This window comes from Falco cherrug, chromosome 2 (genome assembly GCF_023634085.1).
Source record: "Falco cherrug isolate bFalChe1 chromosome 2, bFalChe1.pri, whole genome shotgun sequence".
Classification (NCBI taxonomy): Eukaryota; Metazoa; Chordata; class Aves; order Falconiformes; family Falconidae; genus Falco; species Falco cherrug.
The window spans coordinates 62,761,224-62,775,295 of record NC_073698.1 but is presented as its reverse complement, the minus strand read 5'-3'; the positions used below and the strand labels follow the sequence as shown (position 1 = coordinate 62,775,295).

Here is a 14,072-nt window from a genome sequence, read left to right as displayed (position 1 = left end):
ATTATAATAAACAAAAGAAAAAGTAAAAACATAAAATAATTGGGTACTGCAAAACAAGCTAGAAAAACCAAAATCCTCAGGGAAAAGCACAGCCTTCTTCAGAAGTGATACCCAAGAAGTTTGTCTTCATTTCTAAGGCATACTAGTTCAATGCACTACTGATTGTCACAAGACTGGCTGTGTGTGTAAATGTCAGACATAGAAAGTTGCATAATAAATCTAGTCTAAAATGACTTCGCTGGGCAGAGGAGGTTATCATGAGGTTGATTAGCCTCCAAGGGAATTTCTACAAGAAGCATAAAGATGTATCACCACCTCCATCACTAGCAATGAGTGCAATTTAAGTTGTGTTTTAAAATGTAAGCCTCATTCCCAAGTGTTCCTGATTAGACATGGGTGCACATTGCTTGTCACAATGTGTTTTCAACAAAACCGGTCCATTTCTATAAAGAAGAATTAGACATTTTAAAAATAAACTACCTCAGAATAATACTGAAAAGTCAGAATTATTATGTTATTTAACTTAAATTTTGGAAAAAAATAGTTTGAAAGTTCAGAATACTTAATAAATTTTCATTCTTATTTTTTGTCACTTATCTAGAGCCTTCCTTATAGGAAGGCAAAACATGAACCGCTACGTAATATTGCATAGCATCTGAAATATTACATTATATTTCACAGTTATTGAGAGCAACTTAACATGGACTGAACAGCTTATCAGATTCAATTAATAGATTTGAGGCTGTATTGCTTACATTCCAGTTGAGTGCCATGACTTATTTTGTCAAATTGGTGTCTCTTACTTTTTCAAGGAATATATAAATATTTGTATAAGGAAAGGACCAAACCAAACTAATGTAATGAATTATTACAAATAGGCAAAACAGGAACATGGCCCTAGTTTCTAAAACTCCAGGTAAAAGCCTTAGCAGCCAGCCTATTGACTACACCAAATAACATTCCTTATCAAAACTGTGGTATTTCGAAGAAATATCTTGATTTACTGGAGATTCACTTCTTGAGAGGAAAACATGTCACCCCAAACTTTTTTATGAATTCCACTTGATAATCTTAGTCTTGTACTATTAGATGATGCACACACTACATGAAAAGAGTTGAAGATTTTACATAATTAGTATCTCACCTACAGGGCAAGTATAACAGAACAAGGCTCTGTATCCTCTACAATAGTGACAATTTATTACTACATTGTGGCATTTATTTGCAAAATCTCACCCACCACAATCGTAACTTTCTGTATTAAACTATTGCTTCAGTTTTGAAAATTAAATAGGAACTGACAGCACATCAAAATTACAAGCGTTGTTTTATATACGACTACAGATTATTTTGCGTTGGTTTTTGCTTTCTTCTTGTCTTCCTCTGTTTTATTTCACTTTTCTTCTCAGAGGAAGGGTCCATATATATTTGTGTTGGCCAGCTGTCAATCATATTAATTCCAGCAAAATTACTTTCCTTAATCATAGCAGAGAATCCCAAGGCAAAATATAGCATGAATGATCCCATGTTTACCAATGAAAGGGCATGTTACCAGTGTCTAAAGGAAAAAACATTAGAAAAGAGTACTTCTTGTTCTGAAAAATCCCCTTATTTTACTTTATTCTTTCATGGTTACTAAACATCACTGACACTTTTTCTCATGATGTTTCCGATACTCAATATCTTTTAGTTTCAGCTATAGTTTTAGTGGTGACTGAGACTTTGATTTCAAGTTTGACAATTCCTAGCATAGAATTAGAAAAACAATGATTTGCCAATGTTCAAAAAACATTTTTATCTCTTAGACCAGTACATAGCTGTGAATAGTTAAAACCAGGCACAGATGTTAACCACAACTCATTGATTTCTGTGATTTACAAAACAGCATTTAGCATTTCAACTGGTAATATTTTACAATGTCTCCAGTTTTGCCTTTTTCTCAGAATGACATCTCTGTAAGGAGGTCCTTATAGACTAGAAATACTTCTTGATCTTGTAGACTAAACAAGTGTGTTATAAAGAAACGACATAAAAATTCTTGGCAACTCCTAAAAACAATACACATATAGAAGACATCCTGTCTGATGATCTACTGTCTTGGCTGACATCCTGCCATTCATCAAGAGATGCTCCATCCATTAGCCATTCCTGGCAAGGTGAACAGAATTCTCTTTACAATACTTGTGTCCCATTCTTCAGAAAGGATGTTATTTGATCTTTTTTTTTTTTTTTTTTTTCCCATCCCAGATGGTTTTCAGCTCCAAAATCCATAGGGTCCATAGACATTTTTTGTAGTCTGCCTACATAAAGCCGTGAAATGAACCTGTTGAGGCAGGATGATCTAACATGCCTTTTCATCTATCCCAGATAAAACGTTTCTTGCTCTTCCTCCAACTTCTGCCAGTAACCAGGAAGGAAGCCAGTAGGCTTATGTCTGATCTGGATAAACTAGAAGTGATACTGTATAATGAGGAAATATTTCTAGGATTAGATGAAGTATATAACCTAGCCTTCAAATGAGGACCCTCAGAATCCTAATTAAGACTCCCTCAGTTCTCCCAGGGGACAGATTACACCTGTTGTCATAAATAATGGTTCTTGATGCGAACAGGCTGAATGCTACCAGTTGGAAATGGTTTTCATCTCAAACAATTACTAAAACAAACCAATTTATGATAATTTTTCCGAATTTTTTCTGAGATTTTTTTTAAGTTTCTGAGATTTTTGCTGAGACTTAGTGTTACTGCCACATCTATCAGTCAGCTTGCTCAACGACTGTAATTTTCCTTTTAATATTACCTTACCCAAGTGTGAGTGGTACAGATAGAGACAGTGGCTGGTCACAGTGGAAAGAAACATTAGCTCTGTATCTGACAAACATTTCTTTGAGTGACTTGAGAGGTATGGTAAGAAGGGAGAAATATGTTTGCTAATAGACTCAAACTCTGAGCCCTCTCATCAGTAGCACATATCTTCTCCAGCTCTTTGAAGAAAAAAATGTTCTATGCTTTAAAAAATTGTATTGTTTGTTTAATAAAACATTGGAAATGATGTAGACTGAAGCAGAACTCAAAATATGATATTATGCACCATATTGTATTGGATGCTTTGTATTGTTTGTCTGTTTTACAGATATCCCTATCTTCACATACAGAAACAATTCTCATTATGCTGTGGGTTCATGTTCTGAACAGGAACTCTCTTTTTGTCTTTCTTGCCATCTCAACACCCTTCTACTGCATTCAAGAATAGATAAATAACTGTTTTAGTTCATCTCTGATTTTTTTCCTAGGCTAGGAACATTTCTGTTTTAGAATATCTCATTCTGTAAACTGGATGATGTGTATTAAGAAGTCTGTAAATGAGACTCTGGAGATCTTTCTTTTGCTCAAATAAGTGTTGCCACTGATACTTTCTGGCAATATTTGAAATTTGCTGGAAATAAGATTACACAGTCAGAATACACAGGCTTTCAGAAAATACCTTTTTAGAAATATTCTACATGCTTAGTTTGAAACAGAAATCTATGGTTGACGTGGTGATAGCAGAAGGTATAACTGAATGCTAGCTTTCTTTGATTTTCTGCAATACAGCAGGCATATTGGCATGAGCCCCATCATCAGGCCACGTATGAGAAAGACGTTGCTAACTAGCTGATAAACCATCATGCCTTCTACTTACTAGCAAGTAGGGAAAGCAATATCGAGATTTTTTCAAGCACATATACCTAATTAGCTTGTTTTCCATCAGAAAAGGCAAACAAGATTTCACAGGCATTCTTCAATCTCCATAAATATAAAGTCCTCTTGCAGAATGAGTGAGGAGTTCATAAAACATCATCTTAAGACATTTTATTACCAACATTTGAATCATGAGAGCCAACGTTGGCCATGTGGAATCGTACCTTGAAACGCCACATTTAGGCAAAATAAACGCTCAAGTCTCTTTTATCTACAAAACTGAAAATGAGCATACGTCTTTGAATGGGAGTTAAACAGTAGTAAACTTTGAAGAGTTAAGAGTCTTGGGAAGAAGTTCACCTAGACGATTTTTATAATAAAAAAATCAGTAGAATAGGAAATCATTATAGAAATGAGTGAATATAAATATTAATAATTTTTTAAAAAAGAATTATAAGCGCCTGTGAGAAGTTGTAATACCTTGCTTCTAATCCCATTCTAGAGGCCAATTACAGAAAAGCAGTTTCTCCCCAGTGAATTTCTTTGAAACACATCAAGATGAATAAAGTAATAAACCTCAAAGTACCTTGCAACCAGTCCAAACTAGCATCCATGCTAAAGATTTACTTCTAACTAGAGAAAATCATAAGTAACTTTTTACGAAGGAGAACATTACAGAAGGTATCTCACTAAACACTGCCATTAAAACTTTTGCTTTATATTTATTGGATGGTATTATAAAGTAATGAATTTATTGGACTCTGGCAACACTTTTACCCCTTATACTTTATATCGCTAGAGCTTGGTCTTTGCAGCTGTACATAGAATCATCTCCCCTTCCCTTAGATCTAATGGTAATCATCACTTTTATTTTGCCTGAAACCAGTCACAAGCTATTTCGTGGTAAATATAAATCAGTATTAATGACCAAAATTGAAGAGCTTCACCATAAAAGTTAAACTCAGGTACCTAGTTTCATCAAAAATGCCAAGATCAAATGTTTCTTTTAGAGTTACTAAGCCAATAAATCTAATTTTATTGCTTCATAAATTCTTACTGAAGTGGAATGGAAGTACAGTTAAGCTACCTCACAACAAAAAAGAACTGAGTTAGAAACCTTATTCCAGATTTCTGATGAAAGCTTCCTCTCATCTGATGGATAGTAACTGTGTATGTTTCCGAATGGGGAGTGAAGTGTGACCTGAAATGTATCACCCTTATTTAGTCATATTAGATAATGTCTTTGGTGGATATTTATGCAGAGGTTTATTAAAACTGCACCAAACTGGAGATATAATGCTGCTAATTGAGAGAATTGCTCAGATGTATATGAAGTAAATCTGAACCACAAATCACAGATTGATGAAATGACTTCATTAATCCAGCTTGCATCTTGAACTGTACTGTGCTTTGATTTCCTACTACAGGTTGCACAGTGTGATTGGGCTGAACCAAAAAAAAGCTGGGGATGGGGGAAGTATTTTCTTATCTTAAGCTGGTTAACTCAGTTGAGGTTGAAATATCAAAGACGGTCAACTTAATTGTCACCCAAAATAAGCTATTTTCCTTCAAGTTTGGAAGGGGACCAGAGGCTGAATTTGGCCTGCTAAAATTTAATATGCCTTGTCAGCACTGCCAGTAAGTCCTGAGTTGGTTAGCTTCCTTCAGCCAGCCTAAATGAAAAACTCCTCTCTTTCAAACAAAGGTATAATACAAAACTATTGCAAATTCCTCATTTCTGACAACATCAAACAGTTGTCCTGTGTTAGCTAGGACTTAGAACATCACATAGTTTTCAAGGTACCACACAGGTAGAAATAGTTTCACTGAGAAGTATTTCCACAAGGTAGAAGTCTCCTCAGGCACATATGATTGCATAAAGGAGACTAGAAGATAAACAATATACAAACAGCTTTGACTTTCAATATTTGAAGATCTGATAATACCTAGAAATTATAGGTTCACATTACTAAACAACAGAGATACACAACACCCTATTCTGAAAGACTGTGAGATACCAAATTTCAAAACTACAAAATGATACATTAAAAAATTATTTCAAATAATTTTAATAGATTTTTAATATACTGATTCTGGATTCCTTCCTCAATGACCACTACAAATGAGCTCAGTGTAACTAGGAATACCTGAGCTGGATTGCTGTCACAGACATGCACTGGGCTAAGCCCATGTACCGTAAGACCCAGGAATAGATGGGGATGATTGGAATGTGACCACATGCCACTGTCCTCCCTTGTTACAAACACAGAGTTTCAAATTAGGACATGGATTGGAAAGTTGCTGTAGCTTGGTTGTCCAGGTGCCTGTAATTTTAAGGGGCTGTCTGATCAGAAACAGACAAGTAAAACAATTCTGTGTTACTGGCAAACCTTCCCTTTGCCTCCAGCAGGAAGCTAAACACTCTGGTGGTGTATATATGACAGAAAGGTTTTATGTGCAGAAAGTTCTGAGTTACTGAGGCATGTAGCTTTTCCTGTTAGCTATGCCTATAGAAAAGAAATGTGATTTATTACTAATTGGTTTACAAACTGGATAGGAATAAAAATAAGATTGTGAAGTTATCAAATTTTTAAAAAAGGCACATAATAAATATTTGTCCTATGAAGCCAATGCAGATATGATATAAGGGAAAAATACTTACTCTTGTTTGAAAGTTTCCTATCTTTGTGGACTTCCATTTACCAATAATGCCAAGAAATCTTGTACTTAGTGTTTGTAAGAAAGCTTATCTGAGCATGTGAGATTTTGAACCTTGGTTAAATCACGTTACGATCACCTAATTAGGTCTTCTGTCTTAGTTTGCTACTTTGATTATACTGAGAGTTGGTTTTGGTTTTATTTTTTGTTTGTTTCTTGACTGCTCCACTGACATACATTAATTAACATTCATTTTTTCTAAGAAACCATACTAGATAGCCACAGCATTGAGTTTAGCAAATGACAACCTACAGAGATCCAGAACATTCTTAGAACACTTGATTCAGTGAAGTTTAAATATTCATTTGAAGGCCTTTGAACAAAATTGTGTTTTTAATATCCTGTGCTAAGGTCATAGTTTTGGAGAGAAAGAACAAGTGTCTTCTGCACTAAAAGAACATCAAGCAGCTTTTTGCTTGTTGAAAGACTTAGCTCATGCTGTATTGTCAGCTCTTAAAAGGCTACTAGTTCCAACCGCTGATCTGGCGTACCATATAAAGTACCATGTTCACAAGCAAATAAATAAACAAGTATGTTTAAGGAAATTACTTGAAGGAATGGCCAGTGATTTAAAGATCCAGGCATCACTGTAATGCTATCATAAAATGCTTTAAATGATGGAATGATGTTTCTTTTATAGATCTGGGTTTGAACAGATAATGGCACACCTAATAGTTTGTAATGGCACTCCTACCTGTCAGTCTCATCTTGATTTTGAAGGTAGCAGTTGATTGTGTTGACTAAAAAGCTGAATAAACGACCATATAGAGATTTTGCCAAGAGATCCCGGTAAAATTCTGCAATCTCTATAGTATGCCTCCGTACAATCATGTCTCCTAAGACAGAAAACAGAAAATGGAGATGAAAGCATGTTGTAACTCTCGTCTTAAATAATTTCAGTTACAGTAAATTTAGTTACAGTTATTTCACCCTTGCCAAACCTATACATGGTATTAGTTTTTTTGCTGAAGTGTCCAGAGAAAGATGAGTATACTGCCAACACTTGCAAGATGTTCCGTTTGGAAACATGTACCTTTGCACTTTTTTCAATAGCAAAGGGTATGAGTACCACACAGAACTAGCATTTTACTCAAAAGAACTCTTTCAAAACTTCCTGCACCACCACCAACCCCCCCCCCCCATGACACTCCTGTTGACTTTAGTTCTTAGTATTAATATCTAATCTGTTACCTTGACACGCTTGTGTAAGATTAATCAAGTTAGGAGCCCATCAGTGTCAGACTGTAAAACTGCTTGCTCCATTTTACAAAGTCATTTCTAATTCAGTGGCCCAGTCTGATTTATTGCATGGCAGATAATACTACATATTCTTCAGAGGGAAAATTTACAAGACCATCCAAGAAATAAGAAAAAAATATTATATGCTTTTCAAATTCTTAAATCAGAAGGATCAAAATGCCACCAGGTCTGATCTATGAGAATGTCAGCTTGGAAAAGATTACCTTTAAAATACTGAACATCAGTTGTTAAGGCTGAAGCAAATTCATCTGGTGAAACCTGCAGCATGCCTGCCACTGAAATGAAAAGAGAATTTAAAGAAAGCCTGATTTGTGCTCTACTGCATATTTTATTTTTTATAACAGATTTTCTTATGTAGATGCTATTTTTGAACACTGAAAGAACCCACACATTAAAGAAAAGAGTGCCGCCATAGGAGAAATCAAAATTAATGAACACATAAAATCGGATTACTATAATCAGCACTTTGTGAAGTTTGAACATATCTGTATATTACATTACAGCTTTCTTTCCCCTTTAAAGATTACTCAGGACTTTCCCCAGGACTTGGCAGACTTTCTCTTGTATTAGAGTTAAGGCATGCTACTTATTGACATTCTGTAGCCATAGGCCGCTTTGAGGAGATTTGTTAGTGACCCAGGAGGGCAAACTTCAAAGCATGGAAACAAGAGACCCTTTTAAGATATAGATTTTGAACGTATGGAGTTCAGTTCAATGCAAATTGTTCAGCTGTTGACAAGCAGCGCAAGAGCCTTTAAAAAGAAGACTGCACAAAGTGCAGTGTACAATTTCTTTCGGTGAATGACAGCATTAAATACGACACTGAAATAGATGATTTGCAATACTAGCATTTTATTTCATCTCACAAAAATCTGTAACTTATAAAACATCCAAGTCAATTGGATACTGTCTTCTCACAGTAATTTATGAATTTTCAGAAGCAATTTCTCTGTCTCCCTGGAATTGTGTTTCCATCTGTCGGTGGATCAGCGCAACTGTCCTGCTGTGGGACCAAGCATGTGATGCTTCAAGGTCACATCCCACTGACCTTGTTCCAGTAGCTGCAGGTCTGACACCAATGCTGTCTCAGCGTCTGTCAGAGCCGTAAACCGAATGTCTCCAAGATGCAGAATTGCTGAGAGAATTACAAACAGGTTCTCCACCTCCTGCACATATTTTATACAGAATTAAAGAAAAGATCTGTTGCACACACCAGTGAAAGGCAATGTTTTATAAAAATACAAATTCTATTATTGTGTATCATTGGCATTTGCAAAGTTAAAAAGTATTCATGTGTGAACTATTGACAGGAAATTTGGATTTAGAAATCAAACTGGGACCTATCTAGGACATAAACCAACACGATTACCTTTTTTTCTTTTGTTTTAATGTGAATCACACTAACTACTGAGTTCCAATGTGGTAAAAAATACTGAAATATCTTTAATGGATGAATTATTTCTGCAATAAATAAATGTATCTTGTCCATAGACTTTTTCCATCATGACAATTTCTGTATCTGGAAATAGCAAGGTTTGTTTTTTACTCAGCCAACTGCATTCACAAAGTGTTTAAATTATAACAGGTTCCTGGTAGTAAAAGCCACCATTAAGGTCTGAAAGAAACAAAAGCAACCTCCCTTATCCACACACTTTCCCCCCATGATTACATACAACGTTCTGATGCCTCTAAGGCTGAGAAGCACTTATCTTTAGGGCTAGATTTTTCCTGGCCTAATTTTTTTACCACAGCAAGAAAAGAACTAATTTTCTTGGGTTTTTTAAATGTTTTTAAATTCAAACAAAAAGTGACCCATGAAATATGAACCAAAATGCTAAAACATGGAAAACATAGCGGGTTTTGGAAGGTTTTTTTTTAAGGTCAGTTATATAACAATGGTGCTCCTTTAAAATTATAAAACAGGAAAACTGCTATCCACTAGAGCATTACATGGCATTATGCACAGCAAAGTTAGTTGATAATTCTTGAAATTTTTTTGAAAAATAATATTTGGAATCTGATTCTACTGAAACAGGAGAAGTATCAGTGAGAAGTCTCACTTACTGGAATTTGCAGAAAATTAAAAAGTACACTACAAATTAAATACTTAGCCAATCTATCCTCTTTATTCTCAAGTAACAACAATGAATTCAGAACACGCTGAAACCAAGCCTGGATGACTTTTCATCAGTTTTCAAAAGCAACAGGTAAAAAAAAAATAAAAAAATGCATTCTTCTTTTTCTTGTTCCTTTCTCTAGTAAGCATGCCCATCATCAGAGGACATTAAAAAAAGCTTACAGTCTTTCTGGGATACAGACTCCAGCACCTCCAATGCTGTTTAAGCAAGTTTGATTCTCTAAGAGAAGAACTTCAATCTCTTACTCTATGAGATAGATGTAAATAGGGCAACAGTATATTTTTCTATTACACAGTACCAAGGCTGAAGATCAAAAAAAGCAATATATACAGATGAATGCTGAATACGATAGCTATTACAACAGAAGAACTGTCATACTAATATGGCACTCAGACTAGGGTGCTATACCCTACTTCTTGGGAAGGCCTCTTACACAAGGCGGGTTGGCACAGTAGTACAGGACACTTCTTGCTTGTTAGCTTAAGAATTGGTTTGGGGATGACTGTAAGCACTGACTTGCAGCAGGCTGGGATAGCCATTTATTTCGGTGATTTTGGTAAGGTTTGATTAGCGTTCCAGATCCTCAAACACTTTCCCATTTTTTTCCAAGATGCATATTCCTCAACTTTAAAACATTTTTTTAAATAAACATTAACACAGCAAGATACCGTTAAAGACTGCTAAGGAATTTTTATGTAGTTCTTCAAAAAGATAATCTACTCTATCATTAAACGTGGCTAGGTGGTCAAGGAATAGTACATACAGACCTTTCCATGTACCTCAGAAGTAATGGGTAGAAATTATAGATGTGTTTTACCTACATATTCCCCTCTAACCTCCAGCACAGGAAATCAGCCTGCAGTACTCTGGAGCTCCACAGATTTCCAGCCTCCTAAATGATTATTCTATTGCTGCCTGGGTATAGAGGAGCCTTGAAGATGGTTTACACTTTTCTGAGTCAAATTGCTTCTTTTCAAGAACTCTGAGCAAAGTGAAGTGCGGGATCCAAAAGGATACTGTATGTAAAGTGTTCTCAGACAGTTTCTGTAGTCTTCTAAAACTTGATTCATTAGGCATTCAACTATTTATTTATAGACTGAACCCCTTCCTCAACAGAACAGAAAGGTTAATGAAAGAGCTAGAGAGATCCACCCATTTGTGAACACTGGGCTAAATGCAGAAGTGTCTACAGGTGCAGAGCTAGATCCACTAAGGCTAAGGAATAATTCTTTCAAATATAGCCAGCCATATGTGTTCAAATTTGTACATGGCCACATGAATATTCATGAAAAACCCACTCTTCTTTATATTAAAAGGTGGCATGTTACCAAAGAACATTTCTTACTACCTTAACAAGGGAATGCCAAACAACTACATGATGTACCATCACCACAGAAGTCTACCTCACACCTAAATAACAGCTTCAGCAGACTCACAATTTTTTTTGCTGATAGCACTTGATCCCTTTCCCATCTGTCATCTCTTATGATAAACTAGCATACTTAAACTTTTCCTCCACTTTTTTCTTATGATGCTAAATATCACAGAATCATAGAATAGTTTAGGTTGGAAAATGTGCTCAAGAATGTCAAGTCTAACCGTTAACCCAGCACTGCCAAGTCCATCACTAAACCATGTTCCTAAATGCCACATCTACACATCTTCTAAATACTTCCAGGGATGATCATGCAACCACTTCCCTGGGCAGCCTGTCCCAATGCTTGACAATCCTTTCAGTGAACAAATCTTTCGTACTATCCAATCTAAACCTCTCCTGGCACAACTTGAGGACATTTCTTCTTGTCCTATCATTTGTTTCCTGGGAGAAGAGATCGATGCCCACCTTGCTACAACCTTCTTTTACCTCCTTCTAGAACTACTGTTGATTATGCATTTATTTTGCAGAAGTGTCCCAGCTAAAGTGTGCTAGGTAGCATATACATATGTAAGAAATACGAGGATTTTGTTAAATATTCTAGTATCCTGAAGGGATTTAAGTATCTTGCATGAGTTCTTATGCTCAGCCCTTTATTTCTTCTGATTCCTGTCACCCCTCTGTCCTCCAGAACCATTTCTTGATTAATTATCCAAATTATCTTCTTCATTAGCTTTATAAGATTAAAGACAAACATCAGACCTATCTTCTTGTTGCTTTTTGGGGGTTAAGTCAGCTCTTTCAAGTTACCCAGCTCTAATTTAGTTTGTCTAGATATGTATTTACTTCTTTTCAGGTGCTGCTAGCAAAGGCATTTGGAATGTGTGCCTCACAAAATTGAAAGGGACAGAAAGATAATCAGGAAGAGAAAAAAAATCCTGTGGGTTTTATGAGTTTTCTGTCATATGGGATTTGATTGTTTCTTTTTATCTATGTAACTTAATTGTTCAGAGTATTATACCTTGAAGCTGTTTTGTGAATCTTTAAGAATGAAAAAGATTTACATTGTTGGTGCTGTGTCTATTTAAAAGTGATTACAGTAATTTCCCTGGAGTGAACTAGTACTGCATATTGTTTCAAGGTCTTAACCAACAGAAAAAAAGAAAGACAGAAAGGTACTTCTTTTCCCCACAAAAGGCCTGCTTTTAACTAAGTAATATGGTAACTTTAGCTGCAAGTAACATAAGCTTGTGGAACTTACCAGGCTATTGAATCCCATAGCACCTAGAGCTTGTTTTAGTATGGCTAATTTCTCCTTGTTTTGAGGGTTGGCTGCTGACATCGTCTCTTCGAGTACAGTCTGGCTTAGATACCTGCACAGAGGAAAAACAGCATATGTAGTATTTACAAGGCTGGTGCACAATCAAACTTTGAGGTTAAAAGCCAGCTCTGCCCTTCTAACCAGAGGTGTATTACAAATTTTTCTCAGCCTCTGGAGGGAATAGTACCAGTCACAAAATGCTTCTATTTTCTTTTGTTGCTTTTGCTTAAGGTTCCCCCCTGCCAACTTTAGCCCTACAGGTAAGCTAAAACTTCAGATTTAATTTATACCACTGACAGTTTTGCCATTCTTGCACTACCAGAGATTCTCCTTCAGAAGCAAGATTTGAAGAGATCTGATAACTCTGACTGTTAAAATTCCCCTCCTGCTGGCGAGGGCATAGATCGGCTCTTATCTGCCTGATCCCATGATGATAATTTGCTCCCTTAGCAGCTGAATGGGTGACAGGTATACTCAGAATCTCAGAACAAAGTAGTAACGAAGTACATAGAGTAGTAAGTGTACAGCCCTTAAGCTGTACTGCTTTGCACACTGTGAAGCAAAAGGAAATTCTACAAACCTTCCCAAAAATAATGATTAGGAGAGAGAAAGAGAGACGCCTAGTGCAGCAGCTAACTCAGGAAAGAAAAAAACAGAATCAATGTAAAGGGTAGTAACACAAATCAGAATAATCAAAAACTATAGTACAACAGACTATTGAAAAACGCAGCAATCAACCTTTTAGAACCATGTATTTTGACCCTCTTGAAATGTGTCTATGGGCCAGATATTAAAAAGTATTCAGGTATTTTCATACAGCTGAAATCACTAGTCATGAGGCTACTGAATATCTTGCGGGATCTGATTTTTAATTACATCATGCTGAGAGCATGAAAAGATGTTTTCTTTTATAATTATCATCAAATTATCATTATTATTAAAACACACATTCATCACACAATCTAAAATCTTCACAAATGTCACTTTACATCAACAAAAGAATTCCCCACACCTAAATCAAAATATCATCGCAACACTAACAAAGGTGAACAATTTACACACACTCCACCCCTCATCCCTTCACCACAATTACACCAACAAAAATTCCCCAGAGTTATTCTGCTTTCTACTAATGTTTGGTCTATGATCTGTCACATAAAGATGGGAAATAACACTGGCTTAATTTCTGCCAATTTTGTTCACAATCCTATTTTAATTGCACTATAGAAGAGACACGGTTTCAAAATAAAACTCCTTTTATTACAAGAAGTCTGGCAATGCTGTAGTAAGGGTGGTAGCTCTTGTAAATGTGGCCTTTTATATGAATGTGCGTAGCTTTATAGAAATGTGGAAGGATGACTTAGTATTTGCACTTTTCTAACTGATAATGAGGTTTACGAGGCACACACAATGAAATGCAGAGAACATTTTAGTGGATTGATATCAGCTTTACCAGTGTGGATTTCCCTTGGAGTGATAATGGCATAGCTACCACAGCAGGTGGGCAGAGGAAGAATAATGGGGAAAAACCCCATGTGCCTGGGTGCATAATCACTTTTTGCACCCACAGGAGATCTCAG

General features: G+C 36.0%; 1 protein-coding gene across 3 annotated transcripts in view; it reads right to left on the bottom strand.

The window, feature by feature from the left end:
* Positions 1–14,072, bottom strand: part of MYO16 (myosin XVI) — a 412,244-nt gene that overhangs the window by 117,961 nt on the left and 280,211 nt on the right. For all 3 annotated transcript variants that reach the window (XM_055702545.1, XM_055702542.1, XM_055702544.1), the window contains exons 17-20: positions 12,433–12,544; positions 8,707–8,824; positions 7,862–7,933; positions 7,093–7,234 (exon numbers count right to left, since the gene is read on the bottom strand). In XM_055702545.1, coding sequence (XP_055558520.1) covers positions 7,093–7,234; positions 7,862–7,933; positions 8,707–8,824; positions 12,433–12,544 — 444 coding nt within the window. The remainder of the gene's footprint in view (positions 1–7,092; positions 7,235–7,861; positions 7,934–8,706; positions 8,825–12,432; positions 12,545–14,072) is intronic.